The sequence below is a fragment of the Suillus fuscotomentosus genome, assembly GCF_016647785.1.
Source record: "Suillus fuscotomentosus strain FC203 chromosome Unknown F5891scaffold_38, whole genome shotgun sequence".
NCBI classification, from domain to species: domain Eukaryota; kingdom Fungi; phylum Basidiomycota; class Agaricomycetes; order Boletales; family Suillaceae; genus Suillus; species Suillus fuscotomentosus.
The window spans coordinates 88,473-108,457 of NW_024539550.1; the positions used below are offsets into that span (position 1 = coordinate 88,473).

At 47.3% G+C, this 19,985-nt stretch overlaps 6 protein-coding genes across 6 annotated transcripts; 3 read left to right on the forward strand and 3 right to left on the reverse strand.

The window, feature by feature from the left end:
- Positions 1-407: 407 nt before the first annotated feature.
- Positions 408-2,046, reverse strand: F5891DRAFT_981710 (carbonic anhydrase; the record flags this gene model as incomplete). Its single annotated transcript, XM_041377145.1, has 7 exons — positions 408-517; positions 569-653; positions 712-870; positions 1,004-1,172; positions 1,230-1,331; positions 1,376-1,477; positions 1,961-2,046. The coding sequence occupies 7 exons, from the start codon at positions 2,044-2,046 to the stop codon at positions 408-410; spliced, it is 813 nt and encodes a 270-aa protein (XP_041224128.1).
- An 8,511-nt stretch (positions 2,047-10,557) lies between these two features.
- F5891DRAFT_1042457 (uncharacterized protein) lies at positions 10,558-11,663 on the forward strand. The gene has a single exon (XM_041362108.1). The coding sequence runs from the start codon at positions 10,916-10,918 to the stop codon at positions 11,588-11,590; it is 675 nt and encodes a 224-aa protein (XP_041224129.1). The 5' UTR covers positions 10,558-10,915; the 3' UTR covers positions 11,591-11,663.
- Positions 11,664-12,382: 719 nt separating this feature from the next.
- F5891DRAFT_451264 (HD domain-containing protein) lies at positions 12,383-13,957 on the reverse strand. Its single transcript, XM_041371877.1, has 10 exons — positions 13,545-13,957; positions 13,450-13,486; positions 13,378-13,390; positions 13,247-13,318; positions 13,153-13,196; positions 13,036-13,094; positions 12,893-12,967; positions 12,797-12,839; positions 12,711-12,740; positions 12,383-12,653 (listed from the first exon to the last, which is right to left on the reverse strand). Exons 1-10 carry the CDS (start codon positions 13,659-13,661, stop codon positions 12,523-12,525), a joined length of 621 nt encoding a protein of 206 aa, XP_041224130.1. The 5' UTR covers positions 13,662-13,957; the 3' UTR covers positions 12,383-12,522.
- F5891DRAFT_451248 (uncharacterized protein) lies at positions 13,555-15,052 on the reverse strand. The gene is made up of 4 exons (XM_041371876.1): positions 14,828-15,052; positions 14,692-14,767; positions 14,326-14,642; positions 13,555-14,266 (listed from the first exon to the last, which is right to left on the reverse strand). The coding sequence occupies exons 1-4, from the start codon at positions 15,006-15,008 to the stop codon at positions 13,812-13,814; spliced, it is 1,029 nt and encodes a 342-aa protein (XP_041224131.1). The 5' UTR covers positions 15,009-15,052; the 3' UTR covers positions 13,555-13,811.
- A 366-nt stretch (positions 15,053-15,418) lies between these two features.
- On the forward strand, positions 15,419-16,789 carry F5891DRAFT_451339 (Alpha/Beta hydrolase protein). Its single transcript, XM_041371878.1, has 9 exons — positions 15,419-15,483; positions 15,541-15,610; positions 15,670-15,696; positions 15,751-15,872; positions 15,929-15,964; positions 16,020-16,073; positions 16,131-16,263; positions 16,314-16,405; positions 16,458-16,789. Exons 2-9 carry the CDS (start codon positions 15,583-15,585, stop codon positions 16,710-16,712), a joined length of 747 nt encoding a protein of 248 aa, XP_041224132.1. The 5' UTR covers positions 15,419-15,483; positions 15,541-15,582; the 3' UTR covers positions 16,713-16,789.
- Positions 16,790-16,917: 128 nt separating this feature from the next.
- Positions 16,918-19,819, forward strand: F5891DRAFT_451405 (dienelactone hydrolase). The gene is made up of 8 exons (XM_041371879.1): positions 16,918-17,088; positions 18,614-18,640; positions 18,694-18,815; positions 18,865-18,900; positions 18,960-19,013; positions 19,071-19,206; positions 19,258-19,349; positions 19,403-19,819. Exons 1-8 carry the CDS (start codon positions 17,061-17,063, stop codon positions 19,655-19,657), a joined length of 750 nt encoding a protein of 249 aa, XP_041224133.1. The 5' UTR covers positions 16,918-17,060; the 3' UTR covers positions 19,658-19,819.
- The last annotated feature ends 166 nt before the right edge of the window (positions 19,820-19,985 follow it).

Below are 19,985 nucleotides of genomic sequence, written 5' to 3' on the forward strand. Positions count from 1 at the left end.
GTGCTGCTCTCCGCGTATGCGGTGTTTGACTTTTTAAGTACTTTATGCTTATGCTGAAATCAGGATATGCAATGCACTATGTTTCTTGTATATTAGAATATATTGTAGATAGTGTAGCCTATCTATGCAATCGAGGATGTTGATTTGCGCAGATGTCGGCTAAGCGATCAATTGTATCAGATCAGGGGATTGTGCCGCATCAGCGGTATAGCTGGACCCAGATCCTGCGCATCAATTTCGAGCGTCAGACAAGTGTGTTGGACCAAACATTGCCTTCTGGCTCTGCAGCGAGACTTTCAGAAATTGCTTGAATGCCTATCTGGCAATAAAGCTTCAATGCAATACTCAAGTGGCACGCGAGACTCATCACTGCCCTGGAGTCCAAGTCAGATCAATCAAGATGCTTCTCACTCTAAGCACCTCCGAATTTTGGCCATAATTTGGTCACGATACTCAGCAATGAGATCGCAATCATTGAGCTCCGAAGGCGCGGTTCCAAAATCTATGCATTGTGCACCTGCAGTACTAGTGTGGGCGTACTAAGAGACATGCATAATCCTAGACACACCTTCGACGTGTAGAGCAACTTCAAGAAAATCTAGCAAAGAATGCATCGAAAACCATGAATTTGGTGCAAAGCCTTGGGGATTGTGCTGGTATAAAAGATAAACAAGGCGTAATCTGTGTTTGTCATGCCTGTTAGTCGCGAACGACGAGCTCCTTGATGCGTCCCTCAGCAAGATCGTATATCCATCCGTACACAGTAACTTTCTTCACATGCGGGTCTGCCCAGGCAGTGGTGTTAGGCTCCGACTTGCAGATATTGTCGACCTGCTTGATGATATTGGCCTTGACGACCTTGTTCAGGGCCTCATTCGCAGATCATGCAGAAAGATCGAGAGATCAAATGAGTGTGGTAAGGGGCTCAACCAGTGCGTGAGTGGGGTGGATGCGCCAGGGTTAGTGGCAGCAACTTTGGCTGCTTCCATGCAAGCCATGGCACCTCCACAGTTGGTGTGACCGATGAGAACGACTGTTGGAGGCGTGTACTCATTAGAGAGAGGATCGACCTCATCATGAGAGTAATAAGAAACTCGCCGTGTTCAACGCCAACTTCTTTGACAGCAAATGAGAGGACTGAGAGGGCGCTGTCATCATGGAGGTGGAATTGGCTGCAGGGACGGGATATGAGTATAACACGGATTTGAATGAATTTTGTTTACACGTACTTTGCAACGTTTCTGTGCACAAAGATATCACCAGGCTCAGATGCTGTGATGATCGATTCCGGTACTCGTGAGTCAGAGCAGCCAATCCAAACTTCAAAGGATCTGAAATGAACTTCGAAAATGTGGCTAAAAACAGGGCGACGGACATGCCTTGGGATTCTGGCAGGTGGCTAGCAAAAAAGTCGGGTATGTCCCTTACTACGCTTTGTGCCCACTCTTCATTGGCATTGAGCAAGGTTTGGATGGGTCTTGTGGGACATATTGCGGAGGGGTGGGAAGCGCAGTGAAGGTAAGACGAATAAGGATCGGAAAATATTAATAGTTGGGTGAAGTCATTCCAATGAGGCGGTTGCTGACCGGCTACAAGTTCATTCACACTCTGATGATCTAACTTCTGAGCCAACTAGTACGTCGAAAGTAGCTCAATGCGCTTTCATCTACCACCGTGGATTCTATTCACCATCCTCGTCCTTTTCATGGTGTCCTGTAGTGCACCGCATTGTTCTTAGCAGAAGGAAACTGATTCACGCGGACTCAGCAAACATAGGTCGAGGTGCAGGTATTACCAGAAGGCGAGCACCTTAGCTACGGAGAAACGGCGGCACCGTGCAAGAGAGTCTATTCAAGCGTTGCAAAATCCCATCAGTGCCAGTAGTACTCGCGGCATAAGTTATTTGTCTCAGTGACTAGTAGTAATGATCTGACTCAAAAATCATCATGATTTGACCCACCTAACTCTCCAACACATCATAGCTCGGACCAGTCCAATTTGTAAAGAACCACCGTTTGAAGCCCATAGCTCGTTGCGAACAGGCATTTAGCACGGTCCCTAAGCTTATTGAAATACCTGGTACTACTCGCCCTAGCCCGAGTACTCCAACTTTTACATATCAAGACTTGGATGTTTTGGACGTTGCAATGGAAGATCATGGTGAACGTGACCGTCATGTCCCAGGTATGCACAGTTTTAATGTTCTATATCTTTTCCCTCAGTACTCATGGTTCTCTAGCAGTCCGTGACAATGAACCTTCACAACGCACCAGGCTTAGACCAATCCCAAGACATTTCGAGGACATTTTACTTTCAGACGAAGATGCCAACCCATCAGAGTCATGTGGGAATCATCCACCTGTGACAGAAAGTCAAGATCGACGTCAGGGTAGAATTCAAAGAGTGTTTCTGACCCTGTGCGACTCCCTGCAAACAGTGTTCAATGCCATAGGCCTCTCTCGAGAATATCCCAGACGACCCTCATTCGAGCCCGACAAATTTGTTTCCTCTTCACTACTTGCTAAATCCTGTCCAATCATTTCCGACGCTCACGGTACTCATATGCCTGATCAACATCCCGAACCACCTTATCCATTCCCCAACATGACTATATATCGCCTCATGACCTGGATGAATTCTGGGAGTCTTCACAAATCGGAGGCTGAAGTATCACGGCTCGTCAAAGACGTCATTCAGGCGGAGGACTTTAATCCCAGGGAGCTTAATAGATTTTCGGTGAGGAGAAGTTTGCGTGCATTGGACCTTAGCAGAGGAAACGAGACTGCTACTTTTCCGGACGACTGGCAAGACACAGACATCACCCTTGATATACCTGCAAAGTCGGTGGTCGAGTCCAGGTCATTCAGCGTTCGCGGATTTCATTATCGACCACTCGTAGGAGTGATTCGCTCTGCATTCGCTGACGTTCAAGCGAATGCATTTCATCTTCTCCCCTTCAAGCGTCTATGGAAGGACCCCCTGGACGATCATCAGGAATGGGTATTTGACGAGTTATATACCTCCGACTCGTGGCTTCAAGCTCAGGACGACCTGCAGAGGCAGCCCAAAGAACCTGGCTGCTCACTAGAACGAGTTATTGCTGGACTTATGTTCTTTTCTGACGCGACACACCTTGCAAACTTCAGGACGGCTAAGGCTTGGCCCTTGTACTTGTACTTTGGCAATTTAATGAAATATGCACGCTCGGCACCGAAATCTGGTGCTTGCCATCTTGTCAGATTCTTACCTTCAGTAAGCTATCAGTCTCCCACTTTATATATCTTTCTTATGTTGGATTTATAGCTTCCAGATGGTATCAAGGACATCCTCAGCAACTTACCTCGAATATCGAAAAGTGCCATAGTGGCTCTTCAAGCTCACTGTCGACGAGAATTGTTTCACTCGTGTTGGAAACAGTTACTGGATGCAGAGTTCCTTAATGCATATCGCCATGGAATCGTCCTGCGGTGCCCAGATGGCGTGTTGAGAAGGGTATTTCCACGTATATTTACATACTCAGCTGATTATCCAGAAAAGTGTGTTCTTATTCCGTTTCTCATTAAAATACTAATGGAAAGTTCAGGGTTTTGATAGCAACCATCAAAGACATGGGCTCTTGCCCATGTCCACGCTGCCTCATGCCAAAAGCCTCATTCCATCTCCTGGGCTTGTTTGGAGATATGCGCGACCGCATCGACAACCTTAGGACTTACTGCCTGGCAGGGGTAACTCGAGCTCGCACGTTCATATATGAGTTTGGAAACACCGTTGATGGTTCAAAGGTGCAAAGGACTCTGGGAGACGGGTCCTGGGTCCCAACCGTGGTGAGTGCCTTTGAAATATATGGCCCCTGATTAGTACCTGACTGTAAATCAGAATGCATTTGCAGCGAAACTCGGACCCCTAGGGTTTGATACATTTCGCATGCTTGTGGTCGATTTTATACATGAATGCGAGCTAGGTACGTGGAAGGCACTGTTCACACATCTCATCCATCTACTCTATGCGCTTCCTGGGGGGGACTGCTTGGTCGCAACTCTTGATAACAGGTCCATTCACTTACACTGTCCTAATTACTGATTTAAAAGTGATCAACGCAGATTTCGCCAAGTTCCTTCATATGGCAATGGAGTCATACGGCGATTCACCAATAATGCCTCTGAAATGAAAAGACTTGCGGCTCGAGACTTCGAGGATATCTTACAGGTGTGTCTAACTGACTAAGTTGCCAATGCCCATCGCTGATGTCTATTACAGTGCGCTATGCCAGTCTTCGAAGGCCTTTTCCCAGCAGGCCATGATGAGGTTGTACAGTCACTCTTGATCAGGTTTGCGCAATGGCATGCCCTCGCAAAACTGAGGATACATTCAGAAACTACCTTATCCGTTTTGGATGAGACCTTCCAGCGCCTCTCACGTCAGCTACGCAAGTTCTGGGACTTTACCTGCGCTACTTTCACCACCGTGGAGTTACCCAAGGAAAAATCTGCTCGTGAGCGCAATGCCGCGCGTCAATGCTCAGGTTTCGACTCCCTAGATCCAGGGAGTGGCGGCCGAAAGGCCAAGAAATTTAATCTGAATACTTACAAGTTTCATGCCATGGGGGATTATCTACAGATGATCCGGCTCTTCGGGACTGTAGACTCCTTTACATCACAAATAGTATGTGGATCTTAGCTATTCACACCTTTTTATGTCAACTTGCTTTATGGCCAGGGAGAGTTAGCGCATAGAGCACTCAAAGCCTACTATCCGTTGACTAGTAAACTAGACACCCCGGCACAACTAGCTAAGCATGAGCATCGCCGTCGGGTCCTTCGGCGAACGGCAGAGACAGGCCGTGATTCCTACACTAACGTCGAGCAGCCACTGGACGAGTCACCTGCAGGGTTCAAAGATCATCATTACATACCCACAGTCAGCCGTAACAATTCACTATACATCTTCCGTTTTCTTCGAAGTCATGATGATGATCCAGCTTTAACGGTAGGTGTCGACCTCCAGTTCTTATGCATTTTGCTCACCATGACTCGCAGGGGTTCGTACCGAAACTCAAGGACCATGCACTATATCGACTTCGAAACTTGGACATCAGTTATTGTGACCATGCGTTCACAGATGAGGAGCGCAATTCAGTCATTATCTCAGACAATAGGCTATACTCGGTCCAAACGATGCAGGTAAGCGCACCTTTAGTGTTTTGTTAGTATCTATAATGACTATTCATCATCACAGGTCCGCTACACGACCTATGACCTCCGACAAGAGTACGACACAATCAATCCTCGCACGCACGGTGACATCATGGTATTGTCTGGAGAAACGAGGCCCAAGCATCCCTACTGGTACGCCCGGGTCCTAGGCATCTATCATATGGAAGTATGGCTGAACGTTGATGGTCCGACGAAAAAGCAACAACTCAAGGTTCTCTATGTTAAGTGGCTCGCACCGTTGACGGAGCACCAGTCAGGGATGAGCTGCGCTCGACTTCCGAAGGTAGCATTCGTGGAAGAGGCTGATCGTGATGCGTTCGGGTTTTTGAATCCTAGTCAGGTCATATGAAGTGCGCATTTAATTCCGGCATTTAATTCCGGGCGTGGTACCTCCTCCCTTCGTCATGGAGAGACATTTGCATGTGGATGCGGCAAGGTAGATGACTGGGAAGCTTACTACGTCGGCATGTAAGTCCAACTACCCACCCGTCCTACTATCCATACTCAAATCATGGACCACTCAGATTCGTCGACCGAGATATGTTCATGCGTTACACGCACTACGGAATTGGGCACCCCAAGGTCGTGCGGGAAACAGTAAGAGATTGTGCCAACGTGAACACGGACAGTCTGGATTCAGCCAAAGATGAAGACCGGGAGGGAGATATTCATTCCTGCGAGGTTGATGATGAAAGGGATAGAGATGAAGACGGCGATGAAGAAGAGGACCTAGGAGATCATGAAGATGAAGACCAGGATACAACCGAGTGCGATGATGATGAGCAGTTGGGCGATGACTATCTGGATGACTGGGAGGTAGACGAGGTTGAGGTTGAGGAAGACGACTATGATCTGTCTTTCTAAATCTGATAGTTCAGTTGGCGTTCCGAAACATTCATTTCACCCCACTTTTTTCTTTTGCTAATCATGTTTAATATTCTCTCATCCTGAGCTGTCAAGCCCTATTCAAGGCTCGGAGTCAAACTTTGCTGTTGTCACCTAACTTGAAGTCGGTCACCGTGTGCTTGGAAAGGGTGTCCGGTGAGGCTCAAACTTCAACAAGGTTGACTGACTCGGAGGAGCGCTGCCCTGCCATTATTCTGTTACCAAGTTTAATGCTAATTTACATTTGCTGACCAGTCCCAAAGGACACTTTGCATGGGTTGAAGGTCTTGAATAATGCCTTAAATGTGAAACATAAATCAGAAGAGCATCAACAACTTCGTTGCCTTGCAGCAATTGTCACAATTTTGTGACGAAGACAGTGCCAAAGGGATATTCCAGGACAAAGTCTTGGATGGGGTTTCAATTCAAAGCATAGATAAGAAGATACAAGAACCGTCAACAAGGTTGAGATACATGTGCTGCCATCCCTTTCATGCAGTGACGGCGGCACATCACAATTTTGATACCAAGTCTAATACTAATATACATTTGCTGACCGGTGCTAAACGTACTTCCCACAAGAAGGTCATGGATGACCTTGGATGACCTCTTAATTTAGAAGAAAAAAGAAAATAGTAAACGACGTTGAGAGAAGTGTGCTACTACACCTCATGTGTTGCGGTAGCGCCGTGTCACAACTTTGCAATGGACTTGAATAGCATTATACATTGGATGAGCAGTGCCAAAGCTACTTATCACGATAATGTCTTGAATAGAAACGTAATTCAACAAATAAATAAGGCAAAACGACAATGCTTGAAATAATTGGCACAAGCAAACTATCAACCCCCATCCCCTGCAATGGCGCAATCTCACAGCATCGTCGTGGACTGCTTGTGTTACTCTGCATTTACAGGTATCCATGGCTATGCATCCACAAGTCAAATTTCTCGCAGTATATATGATATTATTTAGCAGGAGCAGAATTGTATCTTTCTATAGTTCTCACGGCTACAATATCAAGGAATCATCGATTCACTGATGTGTATCTTCGTGGTCCACAAAAAATAGAGCAAGTTTGGTTTCCTCGTATTCCAAGTCATTCTTGATCACCAAATCGTCAGATATAGGTCGAGTCTGTGTTGGCTCGGCCTGCTGGAACATATTAGAGGCGATATCAATCATACTTATCCTCGAAATCGGTCGAGGCAACGGTAATGGAGGCGTGGAAGCGAACAGACTGAAGTATCTTGGGCGTCTATTGAAACGAAGCAGATTAACGCACTGACTAGCACCATAAAACACATAATACACACCTCTGCAGCTTACAGAAAGGTGTCACACGATCCCTCCACAACCCATCTCGACCGTACTCAACACCATCACCTTCAGTGAAATGTCGGAGCTCATCTCAATCACTACACCCCTGCGAGAGTTCAAAGGCCATGAAAAACACGTAAGAGCAGTCGCAGTTTTCCCGATAAACGACGGATGATTACGGGCTCGGAGGATAAGACTCTTTGTATGTGGGACATAAAGACAGGTGTTATGTTGAAGAAGATGGAGGGGCATCGCGATTGGATGCAGGCATTGACAGTATCACGAGATGGGCAATTGATAGCAAGCGGTGATCTGAATGGCGAGGTCATCATATAGCACGGACAAACTAGAGAATCACTCACCAACATTGAAGCCCACTCCAATGGACCAGTTATATTACCTCGCTGGATTTTTCTCCCGATGGAACACTGCTGGCCACTGGTTCAAATGACAAGACGACGAAATTGTGGAATACAACAACCTGGCAGCCGCAAGGAGATCCAGATATCAAGTGTGGCGGTTGTGTCCGCTGCGTACGGTATTCACCCTCTGGAGAACATCTTGCCATCGCAACAAAAGACGATATTCAAATTTACAATTCAGACACGAGGAAACGCGTCACATCCTTCAGCTTCAATAGCCACACATCATGGAACTTGTCACTCGCATGGATGCCCGATAGCACATGCCTTCTCACAGGAGGTGATGATCCTGGCATACGCGAATGGGATACAACAACCTGGAAGCAGGTCGATGATCCTTGGACGGGCCACCATAACGATATCAATGACATTGCCATTCATCCTGCTGGCACACTCATCGCCTCCGGGTCTTGTGACCACGTCCGTCTCTGGCGGCTTTCAGATCGACAAACTGTTGCCATATTCCAGCCCACATTTCCGTCGGTATGCATCACTTTTTCCGTGGACGGCAATCACATCCTCAGCGGAAATTACGATAAGATGATCGCAGAATGGGCAGTACCCAATTCAAAGGCATGTTTCCGTCCCTGACTCATATACCACAAATTGAGCATATTTCTTACAGCCTATCGCCATCACAATGGCCCGCGATGCATGCATAAATGGAGGCTTATCTACTGACGAAGAATTGATCACGCAAGATACCAACATCGATGCGAACAACCGTACACCTTACGCCCATCACTCAAAGGCGTGTTTTTGCCTTTGACTCATACCACAATTCGAGCATGTTTCGTGCAGATCCTAGCGATCACGACCGCCCGTAATGCATGTGTCAATGGAGACTTATCTACCGCCGAAGAACTACTCACCCAGGATATCAACACCAATCCGAACAACCGCACTTCTCACATCCGTCATTCATTCATTATAGCCCGAAGACACGACTGAGACCGCGCCTTTTAGGACGCAATTCAATTGAGATTCACTGATCCACCGTCGCCCCCTTATGAAAGACTAACTCGGCGGTGACGTAGTCCATCAGTATTCAGCCCTCGTTGACAGGCTATATCTCCAAAGGTATTGCCCTCTGCGGAAAAGGCCTTGTCCCAGATGCGAGGGCAGCATTTGATGTTGCATCAATGTATACGGACCAAGATTCAGAGATCCTCTATTTCCTGCTCTTGATCAAAGTATGTTATATTTTTCCCTCATACTCTCCGCTTCATCGCGTATTTCAGGCCATTGCACTCTTCAACGCAGATCGACATGAAGAGGCAAACCTACTCCTCAAAGAACTCACTACCGGCTGTCCGAATGCCGACACTCGCGCATGTCATATCGTGGAAGTAGGTATCATGCAGCTACGCTAGGTCATCTGCATCGACACTGATATCTGCAATACTCACATGACTTAAAGCCTCGGATGGCGCACATCACAACGAAGCCGCCGACCATCTCACTGCTCGACTCCGGCGCTTTATCGTCGAAATCGGACATTCATGAAATTTACGAGGATTTGGTGGTGGTACGCTAATACATTTGATCCGCTTTTCATAACTGAGTCCCTTGTTCAGCTGCCTGGGATCTCAAATCGTTGTGGCTCACTGCACACCAGAAACGGTGCCAGGCTTTTCTTTCCTCAGGCAAAGTCGATGAAGCTCTCGAATCACACAAACCTATGATGGACAACATTGACGAAACGACAAAGGCCAAGTGCCTTGACTGGTCCACCGGCAATTTTTCAGTGATGTCTCCCGAGGTTATGATCCTCACTTACATTTCACTCAGCTTTCAAGCAGGAATGCAATGCCTTCTTTCTTGCCAACGGAAATACTGCCCTCGCTGCAGGCGATTATGACAGGGCTATCGACCTTTACTCGGTAGCGATAAACTCGAATTCCGCATCTGATTGCCGTCTTCGTAAAGCGCAGAAAAGCAAGGTTGGGGAAAATGCTATGGACAGAAGCACTTCTCGATGCGCAGAAGGTGCGATGGCATTTATCGTTTTTAAACTATACTCATTGTGGTGACACAGGTCACCGAACTCAACTCTTCGTCCTATCTCGGATACAGTTTGAAGCACGCAGCCCTTCATGGTGCACAACGCTACGATGAAGCGATACAGGCCTTCAGAATCATGCTCTCAAAATTAGATAATGCTCCCGACACTGAGACACGAAGTAAGCCTCAGAAAACTCATACATCAACATGCTTTAACTGTTTCTGCAGAGTTACGCCGGCAGTATCTCAGTCCATTCGAAGTGGTCCATGCTATTCGAAAGGTCATCGATGCTCAACTTGATGATGCCTCGCTGCGTGTACTCGACACTACCACCGGTCTCTTATGCGATCGAGAGACGCAGATACGCATCTTCAAAATAAGCAAAGAGTGCAAGGAGCTTGTATCATCAACAACCACGCATTCAGATTTCCGACCGAAATTCATCAAAGAAGTGGTGATGACGTACTTCCAATATGCCATGCTGTCGCACAGGTGGGAAGAGAAGGAGCCGCTGCTGCAGGATATCCAAGGCAAGGTCGTCTGAGTTGGATCTGGTTGGCGGCATCATGAAATTGCAGTCCTTTTGCAAAACTGTTCGTGATTTGGGGTATCGCTGGGCATGGAGCGATACATGCCGTATTGACAAGAGTAACAACGTTGAGCTCCAAGAATCGGTCAACTCCATGTTCATCTGGTATCACCACTCCGCGCTCACAGTCGTATACCTCTCGGGTGTTCCACCTTCGTCCAAATCTGGCGCGTTGACGAAGAGCACTTGGAACACACGCGGATGGACGGTTCAGGAATTCCTCGCTCCCAATGTCATTTTATTTTACCAGAAGGATTGGACTCCTTATCTCGGCAATCGCACTCAAAACCACAAGGATTCTGTTGCGATCATGCAGGAGTTAGAATACGCGACGGGCATAGATCGACGAGCCGTCGTGGCCTTCCGTCCCGGGATGAGATGCGCCCGAGAGAAACTTCAGCGGGCGTCGACACGTATTACCACAATGCAAGAAGACATCGCATAGTCCCTATTCGGCATCTTCGGTATCACACTACCTGTCATGTATGGCGAGAAGAAGCAGAACGCACTCGGGCGGTTCCTGCAAGAAATCATAGCTCAGTCGGGCGATATTACTGCCCCGGACTGGGTCGGAGAACCATCGGAATTCAATAGCTGTCTACCAGCCGACATCACTTCATACGAAACTCCACCATGCAAACTGCCATCTCTATTTGAAGATGAGATTCAGTCATTGGTCTCCTCGCTGCGAGGTGTCGTGGCTCTAGACATGGCTTCGATATTGTATCAGACAGTTGATTACCTGAGCGCTCCCCGTTTTGCGTACCGTCGGTTGCATTTGCCTTGCATCATATTTCTAGTCACAGATGCTATGCGAAAGCAAAGTCGAGACCAGGATCCCACATATACATATGACCTCGAATCAAATGGGCTTCATGACCTGCAGATTGCCACGGCAGACAAGTTGATCCCGTTCTCGCGCGCAAGGCCGCCGCCTGCCTGGCAGACAATCTTGCTTGTTCGTCCATGGAGCCGCAATCTCCTGGAGTTGTATGACTCTGCAGACGATGCACACAGCGTGGAACTTGAGACCATGCCCAAGTCTCCGTCGCACGATTCACTCCCTGCACAAACTGAGCCGATTTATTCGGAATCTCATTCGCGAGCATTGCGATTGATCGTTCGCCTTGGACAACCTTTTTTGCATTGTTGCTAGCGCGGCAGCGCGACGGAGAATCCAAGAGGATTGCATCCGATCATGATATCATTGCACAGGTTAAAGACATGGCTTTGATTAGGTACTTGATGGACATTAGGACGCTAGAGATAGTGTAACTGTATGAATGAATCCTTTCGACGATCTCATACCTGGTCCTGGATCGCGTTTATCATCACGCCACTTTCCAAGAGATCAATAGCTCAGGTGAACTAGTTTTCACAATCCACCTGCAATTACGGTTGATGAGACCAAACATAGTACGAGTGATAAGTATGGATTTACACTGTAATTATCGAATGTGTTGCAGAGCGACTAATGATGTTGCGAACCATACACCATGGCACAGAAATGAATCTATTAGCTTGGAATTGACTTGGAACCTAAGGATCTGGTACAAAGCAGGCGTGCCGCATACTTTTCTGTGATATTGCATCATACATTCCAAGGCATTGCCCCGAGTTCACTCTTTATGCCATCCCTGTCGCTGGGTAATGGACCCCTAGTATAATGACCTGCATGAAGATTAGAATTCGATATAGTAGATACAAGAGCCACACAAACCAAGCTCATACTCATCTGTGTTTTGCTTCAGCATCCTGATGTCAACTGAAAGTTTTGCTCGTAACTTTGGGTGCGGTCATTTGCGGTGATACAGATACATAACGGGAACCTAGGCTGATAAGTATAGGCAATCATACAAACGCACATGGAGTCAGCTGAGAGCTCGGGGGATATCCGAGTCGATATAAAATCACATAAACATCCCAGACAGGAAGAAACGCTGCCGTCCAAACTTCCGTCTTGAAACATTATACGCAAGGAACGTCATTCCTTCACAAATTCATTGCATAATGCAGTTACAGGCGCTCCGCGAATGATGTAATCGGCAAGATAAACATGCGTTCAACGATCATATCGACTAGTTCCAGCTAGCGCGACTGCGAACGGCTCTGTGCCAAATTCTCACCCCAACGTTTGACCTCCGGATGACGCAAGTGAGGCAAACTGGAATCGAAAAACGGCTGAAGATCCAGCGCATGCGCCATTTCGTATTCGCGTGCTGCGCAAGTACATGAATATAACACGGACATAACCCGATGACGACGCAGCTACATACCTTGCAGAGCCATCTCCAGTCTATCAAGGTCTACAGATACGTCGAAAATAAATCAAAGCACGGCAGGAGGAATAGCAAAGACAGGCCTTTGACGAACTTCGCTTCGTCCGTTTCCCCCTCCTCATATTCCTGCACAAAGCCTGACGTTAAAGTTCATTCAGGTCGAGCGATGCAGGACTCACGTTCCAGAGAGCTTCAATCCGTAGTGCTGCTGGAGAACCATGGAGCATATCATGCACGAAATTATGCATCGCTTCCTATACGGTAAAAGGTATTTTCGAGTCAGATATACGACTCGGGGTACTGCAAGGTATGGATGGCTAACCGCCTCTAAGCGCTGTTTCTCCTGTTTCGAGATACCTTCTCGAGGTGTGATGTCTCCCACTGTCATATCATCAGTGCTGATTCTTGCAATACAAGAAACCATATGCTACAGTTTTACCTTGTGCTTCAGCAAGATCATGCACGATAGCCATCATAACGCATCTTCAAACATCACCATAAACCACAACTGATCTACGATGGAAACAACGCACTTTGAAACATCAAGCGCGCTGTCAGATGTACACATGGCGAGTACAGCCATGCGATACATGTGATCTGATATACTATCGGAATCGCGAGTGAGTGAGTCATGCCATGCCAAGGGAGGGTATGCATCACGAACCTCTCTGCATTTGGTATCTGCAAGATTGAATGGTGTGAGTGATTTAGCAGTATCTTTGGAGGGTATGAATATGTTCCTTGTTATCGATCCATCCTGTGCGCTTTTGAGTCTACTCGAATGTGCATGAGTGCAGGGATCGTACATCTCGGAGTGATGTGCATCTGTACCTTTAATCTTTCTAGCACGTGGAAGAATGCCAGCCTGTCGATGGACGCATCACCGGTTGATACATACAACGGTGGAAACACGCGTTTAGCAGGAGGGGGGATCTCAGACTCGTCCATGTGCACAAAGTGAAACACTACGGGATCAAACTCAAAGGGCAACCCGGGACCCACGGTCCGCTTACGGCCCTACGGGTAAACAGAAGTCTCCGACTTCCGACTTCCGATGATAAGATATGGTACAATTTCAAAATCAAAGAGAACATGCGCCTACGAAACCTTGCCAGAAGACACGGCCGCTGCTCTACGCCGTTTGCTGCCCCTCCGAATTTCCATCAAATCTGCCTCTATGTCTGCTTCTTTGCTGGGGCCTAGCATTGCTATGCTCTTGCCTAGGCCACCAACGCCGACCATGCTTGAGTGAAGCCCTGCACCTTTGGTACGACGCCTAGAGCCATTATTGCCGGAGCTACCACCGGCACCGGAAGACGGATTAGTGAGGGTCACGGCTGTGAGGGGAAAAGGGAAAGGAGAAGGTAGCTCGTCAACGGAGAGGGAGTGGGGGTTAGTGAAAGGGCCGGTTGTGATGGGCGTGTTACTTCCAAGCGAGCCATTGACGTGGTTCTCTCCTCGAAGTGCGAGGGGTGTTGGAGGAGGAGAAGTGCCGACTTTATTTCGCAGTTTCCGAGTGATATGGGACCGAGACTGAGCGTCTAACGTTGCGTCTGATTGATGTGGTGAATGAAAATCAGAGGATATTGAGATGAGAAAGAGAGCAACGTACCGTTTACGGTTCCCTCGCCTTCCTTTTCCTCTCTTGCACGCCGTCTGCGCTCTTCTATACCTTCGAGGAGCCTTTCTCGTATACGATCACGGCCCTTACGCCATTCTTCCTCAACTCTTTCACGTTCCTCATCGTAGGCAATCTGTATTGATTCCAAGGTATGCTTTTCTTCGAACGCATGCTGGGCGAGCAAGGCGGAGCGCTCAAGAGAAACAGGATACAAGCGGAGGTTATAAAGAGGATGAGTCTCTGGACGGGATGCGAGCTGCATTGAGGCGCTGTGGAGTGCAGATATATTTTCAGTGAAGTGTCGTCCTCTAACATAAAGTTGAGCGGAGATGAGAAAAGTGGTTGGGAGGAACATACTCGTCTCTGCGGTCTAGCATCTCTTTTCCTACTTTGCCTGATATATCCTTCCTCTTTTTCTCTCGTTTTGGATCGTCTTTGTTCGCATGCAGGTCAGTACGTATATTACTTTAGAAGGCAAGAAGAAAAGACATACCCTGCACGCGAGATGGACCTGCAGTTGGATGACCATTATGATAATGAGGATTAGGACCCTGAGGGGGCTGCATATTCGAATAAGAAATTGTCATGGACATGTTGTCTGGCTGAATAACGTCTGTGCGCGCCTTGTGGGTTGATGCATATGGCAGGGCGAACATTCCTGGCTGTGGCGGCATTGTACCCGAATGGATTTTGTCAAATGTTTGATGTTCAGCGTCACCGAGAATCACAACGAGCTCGACAAACTTTGCGGACCAGAAGCTTCTCAGGCCGGGAGGAGGTTAGTGTTGGGTTCGCTATAAAAAGAAATTCATTGTAACCGATCAATTTATATAAGTCACGCGGCCGAGCCATGCACGTCATGGTCAGTCAGTCGACGCCGGTCTCCTCCATGTTCGCTTTTCTTAGTACTTGCTGGCTTCTGGTACACTGAGCAGCCGGTCCGGCGTGCAGGAATCTTATGCATTATCTTGTACTAAGAACTCCCAAAACGTTCCCACTGTGTCATACCAGCATGAAAATTTGTACGGATATCACGGACGTGTGCTAGTCAGCTGGGTCAGCTGCCGAGCGCTCACCGAGGATGCCAGTCGTGTTGCGTGTCCCTGGGATTGGTTGCTAAGCATATGAATATGTCAGCCCAATTGACATGTGCGTCATCTATCATATTCCTATCATGAGCCATATATAAGTAACTGTCGATATCAGGAGAACATTTCTCAAGCCCTCAAACCACATCCAACTTCAAACATGAGTTTGTGCAAACACTGCATCCAAGGTGCGTTCATAGCCAATCCACGATCGTGATCACTGATTGCTGATTTTGATTACCAACAGGCGTTCGCCACGAGGGTGACTCTCAGGGTAAGAACCTTTCTATCTTGCTACGCCCTACTTTCTTATCAGTGCCTTCACTAGGAACGTTCAAGACCATCGGCGGTGTCGCTTGCTACGTCGCCACCCCTACTGTTGACTATCCCAAGGATAAAGTCATCCTCTTCCTACCAGATGTTTTTGGTATCGAGCTCAGCAATAACCAGGTATGTCATTCGTATACCACTCCTCTTACTTAGACTGATAAGGGGTCCCACACCAGCTCCTTGCAGATGACTTTGCAAGAAACGGCTTTAAGGTTTGCATCCAAGGCCCATAGTATGCACAGACGTGGGCATGACATCATCATATAGGTCGTTGCAATCGACTACCTTAACGGCGATAGAATTCCTCCTGATGCTATGAACGTTAGTTCTGCCCGATTTCCTCTGCATCGCAAGCCCTGATCCCGTACCCACTCACAGGCTTCGTATGATTTCATGGCATGGCTCTCCAAGCACGGCGCAGACCAGACCCGCCCACCCCTTGATAAGGTCATCGCTACACTCAAAGCGGAAGGCGTCACCAAGTTTGGCGCAACTGGCTACTGCTTCGGCGGTATGTTTCCCACTCGGCTATCCCTTCCTTTATTTGATGATTACTGTCAGGTCGTTACACTTTTGACCTTGCATTCGACAACGTCATCCAGTGCGCCGTGGTCTCTCACCCCTCACTCTTGAAGGTGCCTGAGGACCTCAAGGTAACGCATATTGTCGCGCATAATGCTTTCCCCTCTGAACCCATTATTTTAGACGTACTTTTCCAAATCACAAGCGCCTCTCCTGATCAACTCCTGCGAAGTTGATCAGATGTTCCCTATCGAGGCACAAACACAAGCCGATGAAATCTTTGGTGCTGGGAAATTCGCCCCAGGATACAAGCGCGAGTATTTCCCTGGTTGCACGCACGGGTTTGCTGTACGTGGGGATATGAGCGACCCGCTGATCAAAGCTGGGAAAGAGGGCTCGTTCAAGGCTGCCGTGGAGTTCTTCTTGGAGCACCTGTGAGCAGTCTGTCTATCATGAGATTTGTGTGTGTACGATTCGATCCGAATAAAAATTCAATATGCAAAGCACGAAACTAAGACTGTCGCATGACATATGCGGTCATACCACGTTGCTGGCCGTGTGAGCATGCCAGCTTTCCGCAGCTTAGTCAGCACCTAGACCATCATGAAGGTTTGTAGCTGGCATCCTCTGGCATCATCATCATCACAACTTGTCTGCCTTGCTTTGGGCTCAGGCGGCTGGCCCATGTTTCAAAATTTCACCAATGACATAGGTGTTCGGTTTCCTATGAGCTGTATATAAGATATCGTCCAATGACTCTTAAACCTCTCCTAACCACACCTAAATATGAGTTTCTGCAAAGACTGTATTCAAGGTGCAGCATCAGTGAATTCATGAGTCCTTGATTTTGTAGCCGTGGGAAGTATAAGATGATATCATTTTGCTACGGCTGAATATACCTATGTATACAGCAATAAATATTAGTTATCGGTACATAGCCATGAATCTCTGAAAATTCATTTTACCATGAGGAGTTCGCAACAAGATTACAACATTGCGCCGTTGCAGCAATCAATATGCAATAGCATGGTTAAGTTATATTTGTTGACTCATACCATGTTCCCTCATTTATGTTTTAAACTACCAAGTGATATAAGACTTTATCGTGGAAAGAACCGTTAGCACTTGTAACCTAATTTATATTCTTATGAGAGCTTCAACCAGCGAGGTATGATAGTGTAATTAGGTACCGTTTGTTGAGCAACATCATATTACCTCATTTATTTTTGACTTACAAAACTATATAGATCGGTTCAAATATTGCGTGAATTACAATGTCATCCAAAATCATGCATGTGACTATCACCTCAGCCTCAAATTTTACCTTAGAATTTTCGGACAACCTCAAATCATGTGACCAGCGCAAGTGGTTGAAATTGATTTGTCATTGTTTGCGCAGGACGGAAATTTACACGCAAGTTCCTTTCAATCCTTCTTTCACCGCTACTACCACCACCTCTCGACTCAGCATCTTCATTCCTCCCATTTGTGGTGGTCCCTCCCTGGCCTTTTCCCTGTGGTACCTCCTTGGCCGTTCGTGGTGGTTCCTGCCTGGCCGTTCGTGGTGGTTCCTCCCTGGCCGTTCGTGGTGGTTCCTCCCTGGCCTTTCCTCATGGTTCCTTCCTGGCCGTTCGTGGTGGCCCTTCCTTTCCTCGTGGCCCTTCCTTTCCTCGTGGTTCCTTCCTGGCCGTTTGTGGTGGTCCGTCCTTCCCTCATGGTTCCTTCCTCTGGCCGTTCATGGTGGTCCTTTCCTTTCCTCGTGGCTCCTTGCTGGCCTTTTTTCGTGGTTCCTTGCTGACCTTGGTCCCTCCTTTCATTCATCTCTCCGCTATCTTTTCCTCTTTTCTTTTTGTCCTGTAACTACATATGTAGTATTTAAATATAAATAAAATTAATTTGCTTCACAAAACGAGTGCTGAGGATGAGAATAATTTGGTACTGGTGACAAAATGGCAGGTTGTTGTAGGCAATCTGTCATGCTGGCGCTTTTGGTAGTTCTGTCTAACTTACTCCAGGTAGTATCATTCTCGCAGATATCATGTAAATTTTGCAATTAGATAAAGCATTGTAAAGCTTTATATTTTCACGTCAATTATTTGATGCTTCGGAGTTGTGAACCTCCCTTTCGTTATGGCATTTCATAACATTTTATACGATAATCAGGGACGCGTCTTTCCTCTATAAGGTCAAACATAACAATGTGATTGTCGATAGCAAAATTATGCTAGTTCTTGCAATTATGTACTATATATTGTTATTTATTGCTATCTACTTTCCTCACGGGTTCACTGATGAGTTTTATATTCTCACAATCATTACCGAGTATTAATTGCAAGCAGGCGTACGCCATGAGGGTGAACCTCAAGGTAAATAATTTTCCAACCCGCCACGTTGCATTGTTCATCAGTGTCTTCACTAGGAACGCTCGAAATTATCGATGGTGTTTCTTGCTACGTCGCCACCCCCACTGTTGACTATCCCAAGGACAAAGTTATCCTCTTCCTTCCAGATGTCTTCGGTATCGAGAGCAACAATGCCAAGGTATGTCCCTTCGTGCTACCATGGTACATGTTGACCAAAATGGATACAGCTCCTCGCTGATGACTTTGTAATCAACGGCTTCAAGGTTTGCACCCAAGCACGTAGTATACACTTCTGCGAAACTAATTTCATAATACAATGTAGGTCGTCGCGGTTGACTACTTTAACGGCGATGGTCTTCCCATTGATGTCATGAACGTTGGTTTTGACCAAGTTCCTTCGCATCTCAAGCTCTAATCTCATGTCCACTCACAGTCTGCCTCGTTTGACGTCAAGGCGTGGTTCGCTAAACATGGCACCGAGCAGACACGCCCACCTCTTGATAAGGTCATTGCTGTGCTCAAAGAGAGAGGTGTCACCAAGTTCGGGGCCACTGGTTACTGTTTCGGCGGTACGTCTCCCGATGCAACTACTTGTTTCTCTGCCTAACAGTATATGTCAGGTCGTTACACTTTTGACCTTGCATTCGACAACGTCATTCAGTGCTCCGTTGTCTCCCACCCCTCACTCTTGAAGGTCCCCGACGACCTCGAGGTAACGCATACTGCCGGGCGTGATGCCTCTCCCTCTAAACTCACTCTTTCCAGGCGTACTTTACCAAATCAAAAGCGCCTCTCCTGATAAACTCTTGCGAAGTGGATGAGAAGTTCCCTGCCGAAGCACAAACACAAGCTGATGAAATCTTTGGCGATGGGAAATTTGCTCCAGGATACAAGCGCGAGTATTTCCCTGGTTGCACGCATGGGTTTGCTGTACGTGGGGATATTAAGGACCCGCTGATCAAAGCTGGGAAGGAGGGATCGTTCAAGGCTGCTGTGGAGTTCTTCCGGGAGCACCTGTGAGAAGGTTCGGTCGTTGCAACGTTATGGAGTCTCTGTGTGGTACAGTTCGATTCAAACCCAATATCCGATCTCAACTAAATGCGTCATACGACTTACCGCAGTTGTAGCCACGTCGTTAGCCATGCCAGCAATATCAGAGCATCTACGCGCGTCTTGCAGGTGAAATAGGTGCTCGTCATGTGAGGTGTCACTTCCCAGTTCGAGAACAGAGTTTGAATGCTCAGAATATGCACTCCCGCATCATCAGTTGATTTTATCAGCATGGACAACTTTGTATATATAACGAAATATCACTCTCAACCCTCTGCTAATCACCCCAAAGTATGAA